This window comes from Tachypleus tridentatus, chromosome 1, assembly GCF_004210375.1.
Source record: "Tachypleus tridentatus isolate NWPU-2018 chromosome 1, ASM421037v1, whole genome shotgun sequence".
In the NCBI taxonomy this organism is placed as follows: domain Eukaryota; kingdom Metazoa; phylum Arthropoda; class Merostomata; order Xiphosura; family Limulidae; genus Tachypleus; species Tachypleus tridentatus.
The window spans coordinates 137547782-137569634 of NC_134825.1; the positions used below are offsets into that span (position 1 = coordinate 137547782).

The 21853-nt window shown below is 29.8% G+C and overlaps 1 protein-coding gene across 2 annotated transcripts in view; it reads left to right on the forward strand.

Moving 5' to 3' along the window:
• Window positions 1-21853, forward strand: part of tho2 (THO complex subunit 2-like protein) — a 240410-nt gene that overhangs the window by 151144 nt on the left and 67413 nt on the right. For both annotated transcript variants that reach the window (XM_076454283.1, XM_076454284.1), the window contains exons 30-32: window positions 15802-15917; window positions 16931-17009; window positions 20416-20497. In XM_076454283.1, the coding sequence (XP_076310398.1) occupies window positions 15802-15917; window positions 16931-17009; window positions 20416-20497 (277 nt within the window). The remainder of the gene's footprint in view (window positions 1-15801; window positions 15918-16930; window positions 17010-20415; window positions 20498-21853) is intronic.

The following is a 21853-nucleotide window of genomic DNA, read 5'->3' on the forward strand; positions in this document are numbered from 1 at the left end:
AAATACCACTTCTTTCCAGTCATCAAGTGCTTGACCTAATGAGCATACTAGCTTTTGTGATTGAGTTGTCAAAAAACATAATCCATATATTTTACTGAACATCATGAGCTGCTAGTTCAGAGACCAAGGATTACTACTTCCTTCTAGTAGTTGGTTGCATAAACTAATGACTGTTTTAGCTTTTGCCTGTGAGTGCCTCCTGTCTCACCTGGTGGAAAACAGTGCTAGGTGTTGGAAGTCAGCCAACTATGACATGTCCAGTCCTTTGAAAACCTCTCTAAGAGGTCTCGGTCTCAGCAGGCTTCCATCAATTTCAACATTTCACTTCACTAAACATTCCCACTTTTTAATGGTGAGTACTTGTACTCAAAAATATATTCTGGTAAAGTCATCAACATTTTTTTTTCCTAGTACTTAAGGTATTTTAAGGTATGACCAATTTTCCAACAAATATTGCATTGGCAAACTGAAATAAAATAGATTTGACCAAGAAATAAGGGAAGTATTTTGTTGAAGATGACTGATTTTCAAATTGTGTGAGAAGTACAGATTGGATATATTTGAGTGAAAGTGATCATTATTTAGACATAACATCATCAACAGAAAATGTGGGTGTACCTACACAGACAAGTAGATCTTCTGGATTAATAAACAACTCAGTTCATCAGATTTCCATCTCTGAAGATGAATCTCTGTTAAACTGGAAATGATGAAAAACAACTAGAACTGACCAAAGGAAGTATATTTGAATTCATTAGATAAATTCACTTTCTTTTTTCAGTCGATAGCATTACCTTAGGGCTATTGTTTTCACAGCATTGGCTGGTTTTGTCATTCAGGCAATGTCAGATAGTCAGTAATAGATATTACACCACTAACCCTTTCAACCAGGATGCTGTATGATATTTCAGTATCTTCTTGAGCATAACAGATATCATCCAATAAAGGAAGAGAGCAACTACAACAATGTAATTTCATTAACTTTTGGATCATATTTTTATTCTAAAGCTGCACAGAAGTTAACCAAATAAAATTGTTTTTGAATTTCTGTGTCACAAAAGTAACTAAAAAAATTATAATATGCCTGCATATCAGTCTTTCAGAAAGTTTTGAGCTTCCATTTTTTGGAATTGATGCTGTGAATCGTAGAGTTTAAAATTATATTTGCATTATATATTGGAAAACCAGCTTCTCTAATGCTCATACCACAATATCCATAGTTTTTAATTTTTGTTTGAAAAGCATTTGGTTTACTGAGTCATTACTTTAATCCACAGTTAACAATGTTTAGAGTTAAAAATCACTCCATAATGTAATTGTTTGGGGTTTATCTTGATGTCTATCACAAAAAGTGTTGGTACATACATGCATATTCCTTTCAAAATTACATGTATTGAACAAAGAGCTTGACTTAATTCTCCCAAACTTTAAAATGTTCTGAAACCTTTAAATCAGGCAGTTAGTTTTTCAGCATAGTGATATTGTATAAGCACTTGCAGATGGAAAAGTATGTGATAGCTTATTGTTCAGTTAAGTTTCATTAAATTTCTGTTTATATTTTAATAAGTTCTGAATGATACACGTTTAATACAACGAGTTTTCGAAGAGAAACATTATTTAAAATGTTGTTATAGAATCAATGACACTGGTAGGTGTACATTCAGAAAATTACCGTTTCACCATTCGGCACAGCCGCGACGCAGTATCGCGATGCCTTATGTTTATTTTATGAGTATCATTTCGCCAGTAATATTCTGTTATTGGTAGCTCCCTTTATTTGAAAAGTACGTGCATTTGTTTGTGGGGTTATGGAGGCTGGAAATTAACGACGTTCTCAAATTCTTGTCGGGATAAATTGTTCAGTTAGCTAACCTGGAATATTATGGATTTGAGATTTTAGAATTGTTTTCTGACATTGAGATTTGATAAGCATTGCAGTGTTTTCATAGACCGGATATGGCTTAAGAGCTAGCGTCCCAAGACTACTATATACATTTCAAGTAATAAACAAAACAGGAAAGTACAACACAGAAGAAAACGCCAAAAAAGCAGTTGTGAAAATTCACTCACTTTCTTAAAGGTGTTCATTATGAATGAATCAATTCTTATACATTTCAACATAGGAGAATACATTCATACAAAAAAACAAACCAGTATATAACCATGCATTACTGTGCTTACTTATGTTACCAACAAGCATTGAGACATGCAAACACTGTTGTTAATTCTGTACATTCAGTTGGGTCAAAGTGTGTATGTCATTATCTATCATATAATTACATTCAAAAACATATTAAATAAGTATTGAATTATTAATTTTGAAAGAAAATATTTAAAAAATGTATTTCAATCTTTACTGATCTGTGTCACTTTACATCTGCATTCTGAATTATTTTAAACCTTGAATAATACAGCTTCAACTACAATGTTCAAGCACAAACTACAGAATTACAAGGAAGAATAAAAAACATGAGCATCCTGATGTCTTTTAAGGTATTTATATTGTCACTTACATGACTAATGGACATGTTTATAATTAAATGAAAGAGCAGATTATTTTCTACATAAATCTTATAATTTCAACTTTTGTTTTCTGGCATAAAAACAGATTCATCAAATGTCATTGTTTTCAGATGTTTCTAATTCTAGTTATATTTGAGTATTTAAGGATTTGTTTTAAGTTGTTCATAGCTTATTGTGAAAGCTGGATTAAATATAGTAGTTTTGTTATAGTGACTGCTATGTTTTGTGTCCTGAAATGCATCTTTGGAAGCTGCATAAATTTTTTAGTTATAAAACCAGTGGTTAGAAGATCATACAAGTTCAGGGTTAATCTACATGTTTGGAGAAGGGGACATTTCCAAAATGGGAAAACAAACCTTGATATATGAAGTTTGGTTATCAGGGAAGCATTCCTTGAGGCTGGTATGCCCCTTTTTTCAGCTCATTCCAAAAGTGTTATAAATAAGACATCCATTTTTTTGATAACTTTCAAATGTTAAAATTAAATAACATATTGATCAACTTTGATCGTCCAATAAATATGTCAGAAACACTTTGAGTCATATTTCCAAAAAAAAACAGTGACAGTGTGATGTGATCATTTAGCATAGCAACATGGAAGTAACAGTTTTACTTCCTATGTAATTTATTTTGCATAATTATGAAATTGTTGGTAAACAAAATTCAAGTTATTGTTTTATATTTTTTTTCTGTCTTCCTCATAGTATAAGATTGATACAGACTGATTTCTACAGGTGTAATATTTTTTGTAAAATTCTGCTTTCTAATTAAATGTAATTCCACAGGGTCCTTGAAAGTGCTCTGTTTCAATTGTAAATCAAACCAAAATTAAGAGCAACAAAGATTATTCCTTGCTTTTGAAGTTCATGTGTCATGCTATGTTGTAGAATACAGAGTACATAATTCTTCACATTATTCATGATATCTATTCAGTTTACTAACATCACAGTAGTACAAATTGCAGTTAAGTGCTCCTTATGTGACATCCATTATAGGGTCTACTGACTGACTATCAGATAAGACAATACTGTATTGTGGTTAAAGTAGGTGACAACTAGGTGCACCCTTTATTGGAAAATAATTCCCTTATTACATCTATTACTGTAATATGCATATACCATTATCTTGATCTACCATACTATATACTTTTTTTTTTTTTTTTTGCAAAATTCATCAGTTTTCTAAGTTCTTATTCTGGAACTCTAAATTTGGTTGAAGTTGCATAATAAATTGTAACCTTGTTTTTTGTAACTTAAGTCAAGAAGTTAATCTGTTGTTTCATGGGATAATTGGATTTTTTCTGCTTGGCCCTGAGTTTGGAAGATGTCTTTTGGCTGTCACACGGAGCAGGGATGTTTCAGTAATTTTTTTTCTGCTTGATTATCTTGTGGATATTATATGGAGCAGAAATATTTCTGAATTTGAGTGATCTTTTCTGCTTGGTCAGCTTCAGAGTTTTGTTATTTTTCAAGAGAGAATGATTGTGACTTTTGAACAGAGTAAACATTTCTTTTCTGAAAGAGTCTAGAAGTTTCTTTCATGTCTTGGTCTTTTACCCTCAGCTCCTCTGCTAATCATACAACTTTACCTTTGAATATGCCACTCAGTGAAACAGTGATATGTCTGCAGACTTGCAGTTCTAAAAATCAAGCCTTGATATCTGTGGTGGGCATGCACAGATAGCCCAATATGAGCTTTGTGCTTAACTACAAACAAACCTTTGAATACAGCTTACAATACTTTCCTCCCCTTACTTTACAACATAAAAGTCCATCTTAACAATAAGCCATTGTTAAGTTTTCTGTGATTGATAAATTATTTATTTTGCTTTACACTTCAACTCTGCTGTATTCTGTGAAATGCACTTGAAAAAAAATCACTGCTAAAGTCTTTTAACATACTAAATTCACAGACTTCTCATTTTTGTAGACTGTATGCATATATGATTTTAGATTATCACATCAGTACTGTTGCAAATAGTAATTATTATGAATTTGTTTGAAGTACATATAATTGATCTATTATGACTTAGTTTGGTTCTTTCAGATTTGAAGCACCATTTGCTGAGTTCAGTGCTTATTAAACTTCAAGAAATGTGATAAATCTCAGTCAGATATCTTTCAGTTGGGAGAGTTAACTGTTTGTTTATTCTGCTAATGCAGAGTTTGACTGAAGCTTAATAGATATCAGCCTATGATATTTCATGTACACATAACAATTGTAGATCATTTGTAAAATTTAGAACACAGATATGGATCTGATTCATTGTTTTAAATGCTAACTGGTATATACCTCAGAAATAACTGACTTCTTCTGTAGAATGTTTTTTTGCTGTTTGTTCATAAGCTTCTTTTACACTTTTAACTTTAGCTTAATATTTTCATAAGCTAATTCTGAAAGAGTATGGATGATAGTTGGTGAGAATTATGAATAGAATTTAATTAAAGCAACTGAGACAAGGTGTTTAATAATGGAGGGAGATAAATGTGATGTTAGATAGAAAAACTGGCCCCTTCCAGAAATGTTACTTTTGATTCCTGATACCAACTTTGGTACTTTTGGTAGTAGTAATTGGATCATGACATCATATATTTTATATAGGTGTTCAAAGCAGGAAGTAAATATTACCAATGGAAAAATTAAAAAAAATTAGGAGAGGTGGGTGAATCTCTACACTCAACATTTTTGAGAAAATAAGACACATCCATTGAAAAGAAATAAAATAGTATTATATATCAGATGTTTATTACACAAAGGAAATAAAGGACAGTAACTTACTATATATATACTTTAAATAAATCAAGAACACAGGTAAGCAATCATTTTTAAGAAAGCTAATACTGGTGCTACAATCCATTGTTTTGGGAAATGTGGAGCTTATAAGAAGTAGACTCTTTTTTTTATCACTGATCAATTCATTAAAAAGTTTATTATTTTGAAATTCCAAGTATATACTCTGCTAGTGTATTAACAAACATATAATGTACTTTGTAAAACAGTTAAAATTACTAAAGATTGTTTTTGCATTACATTATTAAACATAACAGGTATTAATAAGCCAAATATAGTAATGGGGTTTTATGTTTACAGTTAATATAATCATGCAAATTGAAACTTTATATGTGAAACTATATGGTACATAGATAGAATTAAAATAGATTAAAGAGTAAATTTTGTAGTCACTTTCCACTGGCAAACAGAATGCAGATAGACTAGTGTGTATCTTTATACTAAACAAATAATCGTTAATGGTTTGTTTGTCTTTTGAATTTTGTGCAAAACTACTCAAGTGCTATCGGCACTAGCCATTCCTAATTTAGCAATGTAAAACTAGAGGGAAGGCAGCTAGTCATTATCACCCACCACCAATTCTTGGGCTACTCTTTTTACCAAAGAATAGTGGGATTGACTATCACATTTTAATGCCCCCACGGCTGAAAGAGCGAGCATGTTTGATATGACAGGGATCTGAACCCTTGACCCTCAGATTATGAGTCGAATACCTTAACCCACCTGGCCATGCTGGGCCAACCATCCTTGGTAAGTGGTGTATTACATAAGTTTGCTGTTTTATATTTTTTTTCATGATGAAACTATAGTTGCTAGGCTTATTTGTAAGTATTGCTGTAATAGGCAAACATGACATAGTGACAGTTTTATACATTATACAGTCCACTATGCCCAAAATCCATTAATCTTAATTTTATTTCTACAGGAAGGAAAATTAATTTGCCTTCGGTAACAAGTGATACTTGGATTGTAGCAGTAGTTGTATTTTTCCATTATTTTATTGTTTAGAATTTAACCCATATTTATCTGTCTTTGAATCTGTGAAGGAGCATGGCCATTACCGTATTAAATGGTGACAATTTCTACACAAAACAATGCTTTGGTCTGAAATAGATACCATATTATTTTGGGAATGTATTAAATATACTGTATTTCTACGATATTTTTTGTAGCATAGGCAATGCAGTATTTCATATTTAGTTTTCAGTGTTATACCAATTTTGGAGTATACTGTTTTCATCAAGTATGTAATGAACTGAAACATTTTGTTGCTGGTAAATTGATGTCTTATTATTGATGTGAAGAAAATTCTATGAAATTACTAAAAATACTATAACATTGATTGTTTTTTTAACCAGCAGAAAAATTTTAGAGAAAAAATATTTCTGACAGGTTTAGTTTTAACCTGCTCTAAGTAGTCAACTAACAAGGTTATAGTTTATATAGGATTAATTTTTGCTTTTAGTTTTGTTGTTTAATTGGTGTCTTGGTTGTAAACATTGGCTAAATAATGTTTAAATTCAAGAAAGAGAACTTGTTAGTATTACTTAAATATTGAGCAAAGTAGCTTACCAAGTAGCAGAAAACCAAACGTTTTCACACACACACACACACACACACACATCTCAGTTTAATATGTTTTTATGTCCTTTATTTATTGTAATTAATAACCAGCCCTTTCCATTGTGAAAAGTGCACACATTACATTATTTTACATAGTTTCATTGGAAATCTAATTAAGTTATTTTATTTTCATTATATGTGAAGAAACTTGGCATCAAAACTGTGTAAATAAATCAAGTTTTTATATTATATAAATTTCTAGGTCCTAACAATTCCTTATAAAATTAAAAAGAATAATTTATTGTAGTATGAAAATTGTAGCATTTGTTTTCTAGGTCTTCCTTCTCCTAGTTTATCATCCCTCCAAAAAGTACTGAATTTAACGTGAATTACACACATTACTCAGGGAAAACGTAATTTTTATAAGTTCTGCTTGTTTACAGAGTCATGAATGAGATAATCAAGCCCACTTGCCATGCCAACTTGTTACATGCTTGCTTTCACAAATTGCCAATAGTTTGTTTCTGATATTAAATACTGTATTACTTATAATCATTAGAAAGCTGAAATTTAAACTACCAAATGGCATATTACATTACATTACTTTCTGTTCAGAAAATTGTTTCATTTTCACTTCAAAAGTTATTCCTGTAGGAAATACATGGACAAGCTTAGTTGAATTTTCAGTGGCTCTCATTGCTACAAACATTTTGATAGTTATGACATTGCTTACTTTTTGTGTTTTGTATTCTTAGATTCATTATTCAAGTAAATAATATTTAGTGTATTAATATAATTATTATAGGAAAAGTAAGCTTAAATTTTTCAGCAGCAGACAGCAACAAAACAAGAGTTCAAAGGCAAGTACTATAGTTGTTTCTGATATGCATTTTTTAATCGTCTTTTATGCCAATATTAGTGATGTGTTAGGTAAGATAGTGAAAAAAAAATTCTGCCCAAGGTATGATTACAACTATCTTGGGTGTTACATCATTCCAAATGGCAACTTGAACTATGCATTTGTCAAGTGATTTACAATTTGTGACACAGAATTATTTGTTCATACAGTTCGAAGGGCAATAAAACAATAAAATAAAGTGTAAACAGATGTATGCTATTAGAAGCTTTAAGCTATTTAGGATAAATAAATATAGTTTACTGTTACAGTCATTTTTGAATGTAAAAAGAGTAATTCAGATTAATTTTTTTTATAATGATTACAAGGTTGTTAAAATCAATCAAGTTCATGTATAGATGGGGTGAAGAAAATAACAGATAAAGTATGAAGTTTAACTGAAAAAAGAAACATTCAATATTTAGGAGCTTTTAAATACTAGATTTGTATAAATTATTCACACTTATCATACAGTATATCCAAATATATTGATTAAAATTAATTATATTAATTATTTTTAATTCAAGGATTTACAACTAATTCCCAATTTGTGTGTGTGCATTCTTTTTTATTAGTGTATGCAGTTCTTCTATTTTGTTAAGTTTATATTGTTTTTGCCTTTAATCTTTGCTCAGTGAAAAGGTGTACTGTTTTTTGACATATGTTTTGATGACATTTGTAGGAATGTTATTTTACTGATGTTTGTATTGATTCTGTCATAACTATAAAAGAATGTTAGTAGTGGTTTTACTTTCTTTTAGCATGTATGTATCTATCTGGAAATATATTTGAAATATTTCAAAACAACTTGGTAATGAAAAGTTCTAGATTTGTAAGGCAAAAACCACAGTGTACAGGGAATCATAGGCAAAATGCAAATGGTAATGGCTGTTAGATACTAAATTTCTGGTAAAGTCCAATAAATAGACTGTCTTAAGGCAATATTAATAAGTAATTTTAGGTGAATCACAAATTTTGGTAGATAGGGAAGATTATGCAAAAGTTATTAAGTGATCACATGGGAAAATTGATAGAGAGGGTATCTCTGGCCATGCCCCAAAAATGGGAGGCATTGTGCAGATGATAAAAAAAAATGTAAGATCTCAAGCATAAATTCATGATTATATGATCTGAAGCACTCAAGTAAAGTATAATAAAAAGATAAAAAAATTCATGAAAATCATAGTATATGATGAATTTCTAGCATAATACAAAGGTATGTGTTTTTATGTAAGTTGCATTAGATAATTGATTACAGAAATATGTTATTGCATGTATAATTTCATGTTTGTAAGTAGCAGATATAAAGGAAAGCTCGATAGAAAATTGAACTCGGGCAGAATTCAATATATAGATTGTCACATGTAAAGCCAAAATTATTGAGATTACTAGTCTATGGTAAAGTATTTTCAGCAAAATCTAAGAAGCATTAATTTCAGTAGATAAGGGATGTTGAGCAGGACTTACAAAATTAGTGATGTGAAATTAAATTCAAGGAAAAGGGAGTATTCTTATTTAAAATAAGGGATTTTCAACGAAGGTCAACTAAAGCTGAATTTTGATAGCTGCAAGGAGATAGATCATTTTTGTTGAAAGCTCAGAAAAAAGGTTATCTTATGTAATCTGCAGAAGATAGGTAGATTCATTAAATTAGTTAACTCCTAGTAAATCTAGAACACTAAGGAATTTTAGCAAAACCAAAATGTATTAAAATTTAGGAAAACTAAGTGTGTATGCTAATTGGAATAAGTTTGGAAACATACAAATAATACACATGCAAGTCAGAAGCAATTAGTAATTGCAGCAAGATGGAGAATTTGTTAATAATATAATATATTTTCATAAAAACTATAATAGTAAAGAAAGTTATTCAGTTTATTATACTTTTGAATGGGAGTTTTCTGCTTTACACACAACATTAGATGTGTTGTTTTCCTTCTGCCTTACAGTTTACCAATGAGAAGTAGTGAAATATTGTTTTATATTTCTGTATTACTTTCCATAATTCAACTAAATTATTTGGTTGCCTCGTACTCTTTTGAGAGGTTTTACACAAACCTTTATAGCTACAAAAATGTTCTTGTTAAAGGTAAACCTGTGGTTTTGTGTGTTTCATTGGCCTCTGTACCATCAAGATATACCACTACATATTTTAAATACTTAGGATTATTGTCTTGTATATGAATTCTCGCCTAATGAACCACATTCCTGAAGAACGTGTGTGATCGATCAGAACGAACTTGTACTTGTTGTTACATGCTGTACCATCACCCTTGTGTGGATCACAAACTGTTGGCTGGAAAATGCAATCCCAAACTTGCACTGATCCTGTATGTTGACTTTTATTCTGTTTTCTTCTGTACAGCTGAGAATAATTGTCATTGATTGATTGTTTCTAAATAATTCTAACTTGGATTTATCTTTAGAGAACTCATGTCTTCAGCTTTGTTCATCCCATTATTTGTAGGACAGTGCTTATGTAATTCCGTTGTGTTGGTTATCTCTTTTCAGTAGTGGTTTACAAGTGGTTACTCATCCATTGAGACCATCTGGAGTCTTATGCATTTCTTGCATAAAGCATTCTTGACCAGTTAAAACTTGGATTTCTACATGTTGTCGTATGATATTTCAATCCTTGCAGTTATCACTAGATCTAGAATACTACTGTTGGGCATAGTGTGATTATTCATGTTTTGATAGGTTTTAATCTAGTGTGATACTTTATCAATGTGTGATAACCACCACAGTTTAAAACTATCAGCTCATGACTGTATTCTGGTAGAGTTCATTTTCAATTGATAAAGGGTAAGCATTCTCAATAATATTTGCATATTATACTTTTTGTCATCATTTCCTCAGTTATTTCTTGTACTTTATATGATCTTACATTAAATTTGCTAGATAAAGTACAGGAGTAAGTGTTTTGATACCCATGGTTCACAACACAGATAGCTCACTGTGTACATTTGTTCTTCACTACAAAGAAACTGTAACATTAAATAAGGGGGTCATGGACCTTAACCAAAAGTGATTAAACAGATGATTGCTGGCACATTCGATAGGTAGAATAATTTCAGCAAAATCTAAGAAGCATTAATTTCAGTAGCTAGTAGCAAATGTCAGTGTTTAAATCATATATAGTAAAGCTATACAACTAAAGAAGTAAACAGGTACTCTCGGGATAAAACTACAAGCAGATGCTCTTGGGTAGAGAGTAAGAGACAGATAATTTTGGTCTATGTACATTAAAATTTTAGTTGTAAACAAAGCCAGAACAATAGGTTACACTATAGCAGCCAAAACCATATTATAGAATATTTCAGGCCAAATTTTAAAAGAAAGATAGGCATTTTTTATGAAAGGTCAGCTTATAGCTGATTTAAGGAAATTTTGGATAAACTATCAATATATGTTGGCAATGTCATATAAAATAGTAAATGATTTGGAGTAAACCTGAATAATCAGGTGATTTTAATTAAAGTTCATTGTGTGAGGAACTTACTTTTTGGGCAGTAGTAAAGTAAGTACAAATAAATATATAAATATAGGTTGCATTGGTGGGCTCAAGATTATTCTACAGTAAGGATTTGTTGGTGATAAATTCAAAAGTCAACTAATGGTACTCATTCAGATTGTTTTTAAAATAAAGTATTTATTCAGAATTAGTTAAACACGTGTACAACAACAGATATTAAATGCATATCATAAACACTATATAGTTCTCTTTGTATGAAAAGTCTACTTAGACTTATTTGATTGTTTTAGAATTTCAGTTGGCAGAGCGAATTACCTTTTTCTCTTTTTATTGCATTAATATTCTATGTATAATTCACTTACAGTTGGTATGGATTAATGCAATGGTATGTTGCTTGTACAATAATTGTTTTGTAATCTTTCTTATAAAATATCTGTTCCTTTTGTCAAAGCACACTCTGGCTGATTCAGTTACTTTAAAACTATGCTTTAATGGAATAAATTTTTCTTTCTTTCTTTTTCTCCTTTTCTACTGTTATTCTCACTCAAACATATTATACTGTTAGGCCTATCACTTCTACCAAAGTTACCTTCAAACTTTTTCTTGCCTGTAACTTTAGTCTCTTCTGTTGTCTTTGTGTGCTGTTTCCTGCTCATTTCCTACTGTTTATATGTTTATTACTAAATCATCTGTACTCTATATTCTCTACATTAATGTATTACAATGACAACTTCCAATAATCATCTGCTTTTAACTCTCTTATAATAAAAAAACTAAAATATTCATTCACAAAATAAACTAAAATCTATCCTAAACAGTCTTTTGTATCATGACACAATGCTTAATAAGTAATCTGTCTCAGGCAAAGCCCAGGGGTATGAAATCATGTAATAATGTTAGTATGTAATCAACTAACTAGTTATAATCAGGCAAAGGAGAGAGAATCACTATAACAAATTTTGATGTGTATGGTTCAACTAAGATAAAATCCAGAAATACAAGATTGTGGATAATAGTTATCAGGTGTTTCTTTTTGGTTTAGGAAGATGGAAATCTCTTGTTCATTAAAACTTTCAAAATTTATTACTATCCATACATGTGATACCTGCAATGTGTATGAATTTCTTCACAGTAGATGATGTCAGAAAATGTATTAGAATTTTGCCTTTATATGCTTTAGTAACATTAGAAATATGTGAATGAATATCCTATTTTTACTGATGCAGTAACCAAATGTAATGGATGAAAACTGCACTCTGGGGAAAGTTAACATTATCTGGTATTTACAGTATTACTGATTGTTTTACTCTTATTCAGAATTTTCCTGTCATAGGTCTTTCAGCAGTTAGAGAGAAGTGGTTGTCTTGAATTTTGGTTATACTAGAAAAACTTGTCTAGTTTTTCCTCAGCTTGTGCAAGTCAGTCAGAGCTGATACTATTAATCTGTAGAATATCTATATGTGTGGGAAGACCACAAGATCATAGGCAACTATTGAAATACCATGGATATGTAATAAAATTTTAAGTAGGTTATGTGAGGCAAAGGACTTAAAGCAAGTGAATGTTAATAATTTATACCATGATTCATATGCAATTATTACTTGATTAGAAACTATCACTTGGTAGAAGACTTAGGTAAAATTTCAGCAATAAAGAATAAATAAATAGGGAATCTTAGATATGAAATAAAAGGGGATTCTAGAAAGAAAAAAAAACTAAATGGCTAATTTGAAACAGGACAATAAAAAACATACCAAGCATTGTTCAAGCATTATGTGCTTAAATATTCTTGGTCTTTAGTTGAGAAAAATTATCACAGTCAAATGTTTAAAAGGTAAAGCAGACCTCCTGGTGTTTGCTACTTTCCAACCTTTTTGAGGTTTTTTAAGTTTCTTTTATTTTTTATGGGGGGAGTTTTTTACTACTGTTTAACCTTATTTTTGGTTTAACTCAACATGAAACACAAAACTTTTTGTTAAAATGCATATAGTCGTAACTGCCCTCATTATTAACTTAAGATAGCATAATGTTTAAGAATATGATGGTTTACATAAGTTATAACTTTTTGGTTTCTTCAGAGAAATATTTTATTTTGTAAGATGAGCACATTGTGTTGTCAGCTTTCTGATAAGTAACTTCAGAAAGAACATAACTTCCATCCTAATCAAGAATAACTGAAGGATGATCAAAGGTTCTTCTAGCTCAGTACATTTCCAGTTCTCAAGTGGAAGCATATACACCAGCTTTTGCTAAGTTAGACTTCTTGATGTGGTTACTACTTGCAGAAGCTTTAGATGCATGCTGTGTGATTTTCATATGTGAGAATGTTCACATCTCTGTCAGTCATGTCCTTGAATAGCTAAACCTGATAGTTTTAATAAATAAAGAGTGGTTACCTGCAAAACATATGATAGTTTTCATGCTCTCTGCTCTAATTTACCTGATTGTCATTTTTGTGCATACCATTTGTGTTAATTGATAAACTCTATTCTATCTTGAAAATTTTGTAGTCAAACAAAGTTACACAGATGTAACTTTAATAAAACTACATGTATAAAACCTGATTTAATAAAGCTACAAGTAAAGTAAACAATAATAAAATAGTAAAATAATGGTATCTATAATAAGGTACAAAGTATGAAACAGTTGTCAATATTTGGTGTGTTACAAGGTTTTGTGAATTTAAAAACAAACTCTCAGAAACATAAAAATAAAACCTGTAGTAAAGAAAAATTATATAAAAGGTGCTCATAGCAGTCTGGGAAACAAACCAAAGCTAAATTATTGCAAAGTAAGGTAAGTGTAAAGTTGTAATGAAAGTAATATGCAGAAATGTTTGAATGTGTTTCACAAGGTGATAAGCTTATGATTCTGAATAACTGCAGATGCATATTTTAGATCCAGATAACTTGAGAAAACCTACCAAAATTGTATTTTAGTGTAATATTAATTTTCATAGGAAATTAATTGTGCATTAAGTGTTGTCTGTGTAAAATACTTTACAAATAAAAACTGATGTTGAAATCAAAGCTGCTTATCACATTATGACAACCATCATTGTGCCATCATGCACCATAGTTATAAATAGGGCAATATTATGCAAATAAACTTTATTTAAAAATATAGGGAAACAATGTTCATATTATACAATATAATTTAAAAAATTAGAAAGAGCTACATGTTTTAGGAACTTTTGCTACCTTCATCACAAGTATAAATCTATTGAACAGCAGATTTTATACAAAAATGATCATACTAGCTATAATTTCAACTCTAATGCCAGCTAACCCTTCATCTTTATTTAACAAATTATTCTTTAAATTTACAACATAAAATTTCAGTAAATTCTCTTATATCAAACTTGCTTAATGTGTTTGGATCATTTAAAATTGTTTCATTTCACTGTGTTGAGTGATATTTTTTCTGAAGTGTTTGCCCAGTAGACAAACGACCTTCTTTTTATTACGTATCAATGATGTGAAATGAAATAATACAATGATATTAACATATGTAAATTGTAAAACTAGTATAGTTGCCAGTGTATTTAGAAAACAATTTTTTTCCCCATTTTAAGCTGTTTAATAGAATTGAAACAATACTTCCTTACACTAAAGATAAAAAAATTTCACAACAATAAAAGGTATATATTAAATTAGATGTGAATGTAACAAATATATAGTTACCAAACTAAATGTAATTTTAAATACTGCATGATGGTCATAAACTTTCATTTTGATGTCAGCCACTGTCAAATGACTAACTTTAGTGTTTCTGTGGTATTTGTCAAAAGAGAGAGGCTTATAATAATAATAATAATGGTTAACAGCAGTATTTGAAACATGCACAAGGAGATAAACACAAAGAACTGACTAAGATGAAGTTTGCTTGTAACTTGTGAAAACTTTCCTACAAATTAAATTAAGAATTATGCTTCAGTGTGTTTTATGTTTTTTTTATGGTTGTGACAACACAGATAATTGTATAAAACATAGAGATAAGTCCCCTATGAAGTCTAAGTTATTCCTACTGGGGACACAACATTTTGAAAATAAACTTGCTCCACTGAAGTCTTTGAATAGTATATTGAAATTCCTTATAAAGAAAATACCATACAACATCTTGCAGTAAAAATTTGAGTGTTTGTATTAACTATTAAATAGACAATGATTAAAAAATCATTGGTGATATCATTGTTTATCTGGCAGTAAACGTCTGAGTTTGGCTGTCTTAGATTGTTACCAACTATGATGTGGCGTATCATTTACACTGTTAATATTATTACATTTTTTGTCTTTTGTGTGCTAGCATGCATTTGTTAACTTTATATTATTTTCCACATATCAAAGTACTTTTACTATCTGTTACTTGCAAACTTGAGAGCCTTGTATATAATATTTATGTAGAGATGTTAAAATCTGATATGAGGTTTCATCTGGAGAAGAAAAAAAAAGGCAAAGTGTGGTTATTTATGCTGTTAGGATATACAATAAAGTTAAGTATGATGTTTTATTTTTTAGTGAAACTTATTAAAATATATGTTATACTTTTTAAATAGATCTTGCCATATTTCCCTGTCATTACCAATCTTGGTTTAGCTCTAGAACGTAGAATTGAAAAAATCCGTGAAGATGAAAAGGAAAAAAGACCCGATCTCTATGCCATTGCTACAGGGTATGAATATTATTTTATTCAAAACTTTTACTAAAAATAATTTGCTGTACAAAAAAAACCAAAACAAATCCAGAACATTAGGTTATTCTTGTATTATCTGTTAAGTATAATTTTGATAATGTGATATTAAATTATTAATTTATGTTCTCTGCAGCTCTTAATTGTGTGGGTCAAAGGCTATGTCATTGCATTTGTTTGCTTGCATTCAAAATTTTATTGAACTATTATTTTTGAATTTATGTCATTAACTGTGAAATTAAAATGTAGATTATAACTCACATTTTAATACTATATATGAGCTAATTTCTTAATTCAAAAGTAAATATTAAAAGAACACATCTAAATAAAATATTTTAGTGAGGCATGTGGTATATTGAATGCAGCACTAGGGTTCTAGTTTAGCAGTCACCTTCTAAACCTAGGGTATTGAACTTTTTAAACAGCACAGATGGTTACTTTTATCTAGATTGTGTATCTGGATGATTAGATTATTTGTATTGAGTTATTACTTTTCCACATGTAGCAAAAGTGAACTGCTTGTATATTTTCATGCTTGCATAAAGTTTTTAAGCTCACAGCACATAAAGAGCATCTGCAATGTAATTATTTTAGCTGAGTTATTTAATCTCCAGAGGTCTGTTATTTGTTATTAAAACATGTTCTATTTTATGAAATAATTTATTATTTTAGTATTTATTAAAGTAAATAGATTAATTTTTCATTTGTGTATGCGTTTTCAATGATCTTGCATTTTAAAATCTTAGTTTTATATTTAAAGTAGCAATTAAGGTATAAAGAAATATTTAAAAGTAAAAACCTGAACATTAATTTTTAGAATGTCCAAAACCCAATTATGAGGTATGTAGATATTAGGTACAAAAATTAAAAGGATATTTTGTCAAAATGCATAATACTTAATGTCTGTGTTATTTGTGTTCATTCTTTTGATATGTTATGATTTGGAATTTAGTAAATATTAAAAAGGAGTAAACCAACTCTTATATTTTTGACAGTTATTCAGGACAGATGAAAGCCAAGAAAAACAGTCTAATTCTTGAACATGAATTTCACCTTATGGAACATAAAGATGGGGTAGGTAATGAATGTTATTATTAAGAAACTACTTGTTTATAATTAATTTCATACATTTTGTAGTTATTCACTTTTTAATTTTATGAGCTGTTTATAATTTATAATTCAGATTGGGCTTATTTACTTATATTTTGACATTTTTGTTTTGCATCAAGCAATTGGATTATAATGATAGAATGAAATAGCTTAAGGCAGAGGTACTTACATGTAGATATTCTTTTTGTTTTTGGTTCAGTTTCCAAACATAGTGTATAATATAGCTGTATTTACTGTAAGAATTATACTATTTGTTTCCTGTTTTCCTTTTATTGTACTGTGTTTAATATTGAAATGGTATTATTAGAAAAATATTCATATTTTATGCCATACAGTAGTACAAGGTTGCAGATAAGATGATTTGAGTGGTTGTTAATAAAATGTTGCCTAAGCCCATTGATGCATGGCACTTGTAGCTACTGTCATCATACTGTTCTCCACTGCTTGGCCAGGAAAAAGGAAGGATTATTATTTTCATTTTTATAATTTTAATGTGTATGTTGTAACAATGTGAATACAAAATATCCTACCTTTACATCATCTTCACTTTGTATTTTATCTCTTGTTTCTATTCAGTGCTTCATGGCTTTTGTTCATGGGAATGATTCTGTTGGGGAGTTTTAGTAGTATAATGCACATGAGACAGTCAAGTTAGCCCTCTTCCATTGTGTTTCTGATGCCATTTCTAATTGCATATGTGAGGAATCACCCACTGTTTGTGGCGTGGGTAGATTGGTTTTACCTGTATATTCTGGCAAAGGTTAATAGTTGACAGAGCATGTTACTGTATGTGCCTGTTTTTGCAGTGAGCTTATTATTCAACATCCATTATGGTTTACAGTGGCTGGTTTCATCTGCTTTGGTGTATTGCAAAAAAGAACTTATAATTCCACAAGGGTTTACTCCTGCGGGAGAGCAAAATGTTCAATTCATACAATGTAGACTGAAGTACATAGATAGGGGTAATTTATGTAGTTTGAAGGATTAAGCATGGAATCAAGCAGCCATAATATCTAAGTCACTGAATTTCACATCTATGTTTTCTACAAACTTGTCAGTGAATGCCATTGTTTTGTTCTTGCTGAACTGTTCCATATTCTTTTGGAAATGATTTTTGTGATTAATCAGGGTTCTATTGGTTTTATTTGATCAGTACTCTATTGCTCTTGTCATGTCCATTTTCTTCTTCTCTTTAAAGATAATGATGTAGCTGTTGGAGTAATTTTGATTGATAAAGTCAATATCTGATTTCTAAAATGTTTCACTTGGCCTATTGATTGTTACTAGAGCATTGCAGATGAGCAGAATTGAAGCTGTAAATTAAAATTTTTTCATAAAATGAACAAACCATTTGCCTTGATGTCATTATGCTCCTCTCTTTATGATGAATATTACAGGAATAACCATTTGTTCAGTTACAAAACAGTTGTTTCATCAAACATTAGCAAAAAGCTGACACTTTTATTTCATTTAATATGCCCATTTTTGTGACTTCATTCAGGCATTTTAGAAATTCTTTGGTGATACTTGTGATGTATGTTGCACTATTTTCCTTGCAAATGTTTTCCTTGATCAACCACTTTCCTAGATCAAGTAACATTTCAAAACTTTGTGATGTGAGGAGTCATATTCTTGCATAAAAATAATATAGACACTAGAAAGCTTTAATCATTGCATCCTTGTTTATTTCTTGTTGTTTCATAATTAAACCATCAACTTCCTGAAATACTTTGGATGATAGCTTTACACTTACTAAATCCTGTGTTCCAGTGTGGCTTCTTGACTTTCAGTACTCTTAAGTTGAATCCTCTTACCCCCCTGTTTGATTCTAAACATCTCTGCTAAATTGCAGTCTTGTTTAATTTTGGCAAAAAGTGCAAAACATACTGTCATTATATATGTTCTTTAATCATGGTCTGTTTTTTCTTCTATTAATGATCAAAAAGCACTGCATGTTTGATTGTGTTTGTTGTAGGCCTGTTGAAGGTCCCCTCTGATCAGGGCCTTTTCTGGTATCTTATAACTGCATTTAATTTGTATTCACAGTGGTGTGCAAAGTTCTATAGTTTGACATGATGAACTTCAAGATATGACCTTAAAGTCCCTGTAAAGGATGAACTTGTATGTTTTTTCTCCCATTTATCTTCCATTTCACTGGCATCATGATTCTTTTTTTTTCCCTAAGAATTAAGAAACTATTTGCTTATTAGCCATTATTTTGGTATATACAGAGAATTTGACTTTGAAAATTTGTGAATTCCTTTGGAAAGTCTGAAACACTCCACATGAACAGTCACAAGGAAAATGCACATCATAAGGTGAACAAAATGTCTAAAAAAATAAAGATGGAGACACATTTTACACTAAGCTGAGTTTTATATTTATAAGTGATCTATCTTTATCAGCAAGAAGTTGATACATATTATTCACAGTGAGATATACAAAGTTTTTATAAATGAACACTATTAACTTTTATTGTATAGAAAATAGGCTTTGTGTGGTATTAGATACACTTCCTACTTGATGGATAAATTACTGTTGTTGACAGTGTCTGTTTATTTTTTAAATATGGAGTAATTCCACACCAATCTTCTGTAAATCAAATAGTGATGATTAGTAAAAGCATGTTTAACTCTCATGATTTGAGCTAATTTTTTTCTAAAAGATATAATCAAGTAGCTGGTTTAAATTTATTTTTGTAAACTGAGTTATGACAATGTTTTTAAATTGTTTATCATACTCACTAAACTTGTTTGATTATATTGTTTTATTTGGTAAACATAATGAAGAATATGATGCTTTCAAACATTGCAAATCATTAAAGCTTTAGAATGTTTATTAAAAAAAAGAAACCATAAAAGAAAATACCTTTATTAAGCCTTAAGCAGTCTTGTTTGCTTTGTAATGCACATTTCTCTGAATAGGTACACTACATAAATTTGATGAAGACAAAAACCTTCTTCAAATATTATACACTTGTTACAATGTCAATGTTTTAATAAATTTTTTCCTTGTTATTCATTTAACTTGTCTCTAAACTATACAAGTTTTCATTACCTAATCTTAACTTATATGATGTCTTCTCATTGAGAACAATTTCATGAATGACACTGATGTTTAAAAAACTAAAATAGAGAAACCTTAATTTAACTCAATAGATGGAGTGTTTGTTAAACATTTGACCAAACATATGATTCATGTATATTTTAAATTTTTAAATGTTATTAGATACATACATTGAGAGTTATTTATAATGAAATTTCCAGAATATTAGTGAGGTTTCACTTTATAATAATTGCTGAACCCTGCTCACCAACAAACATACTCATTGTTAAAAAATATTAAAATTCTGTTTGTTTTTCCTTCAAAGGGAAGGACATCACTTAAAAATGAAACTGGTGTGAAAACAGCTGGTCCCACTTGTGTAAAGGATAAGGATCTCTTGAAGTCTGGTTTGTAATCTAATTTATTTTTCTCATTATTTACCTAATTTGGTTCTTAATTTGTCATTCTTGTTAAAGCAAATGCTTTTGTATAACAGAAATGCAAGTCTAATAATTATCAGGCGTTATGCTTTAAGTGTTTGTTGTTTTTGTTTTTTTTAAATTGTCTAAAAATTCAGTTGTAGTAAATAGAATGGAATATATATACTTTACACAATTATAAATCCTTGTAGACAATATAGTAATGACTCTTTTACACTGTTGATATGCACTCAATAAACATGACTGATCTTGTAACTACAATGCAAAACAAGGTAATCACAAAAGTATCTGTAATATAACTTTTAATGCATAAAGTCATTTTCATAAAATGTTGAATGCTTTTAGCAAACATTACAAGTCTTTTGTACACAGAAATAATTTTTGAATTAACTGTTATTGTAAAAAATGTGTTTGTGTGTGACTTAGACTCTGACTAATTCCAGTGCAAGATGATTTTCATGTTAATATTAAAAGCTTTTTCATCTTACGGTTTTCATATTTTATTTGTACAAACTTCTAAAACCTATTCTCTATCCTAAATTGTATAGAGTCAATCAACTTGACCAAACTTCTAACCCCCATAAAAAAATCAAACAAAATAACCATATTGTAACTTAAAATTAGTTATTACTAAAAGCGTAAGACCAGTAACATATTGGATCTGTTTTTATTTAATTGTATTGTTTTACTGGGTCTCGTACTATATCTAGATAGTAATCCCAAGATACAAGTTGTAAGTCGTGGTGAATGCATAGGTAGAATTACACTATTGAATGACATAATTTATGACAAATAACAAAGCAGTAACCTCCACAAAACAAACACTGTTTTATAATTGTAATTTAATTGGGTTTCTAAGTATTAAAGGAATAAATGCCTTTAATAATATCCTTAGTTGTTCAGTTTGAATGTGCAATAACAACATTGAATTTGTAGGCAAAATGACTAAATCTTTCCTGAGAACAAGGATGTAATATGTCATTCAGCAAGCTAAAACTGTCTTTCTGTTGGCTATACATTTATGCAATGGTAAATATCAGAGAGAATTATTGGCAATTTGTTAAAGAGAAGATGTGATATCAAAGTGTTTATATCTTCATAAACAAAGAAGATTAAAGGTTATAAAAGGTAGACTGAACATTACTAATAGCTGTACTACAAGAAATAATTGCTGATAAACTTGGGACATAATAGAGAAATAGTAAAAAAACAGAAAATGGGCAAGTCAAAGCAAATAGATATGCTATTCATACAAAGGGAGATTAATAATTTATTCAAATATTTCATTTTGAAATTAAGAAACTAAAATTTATATTAAGATTT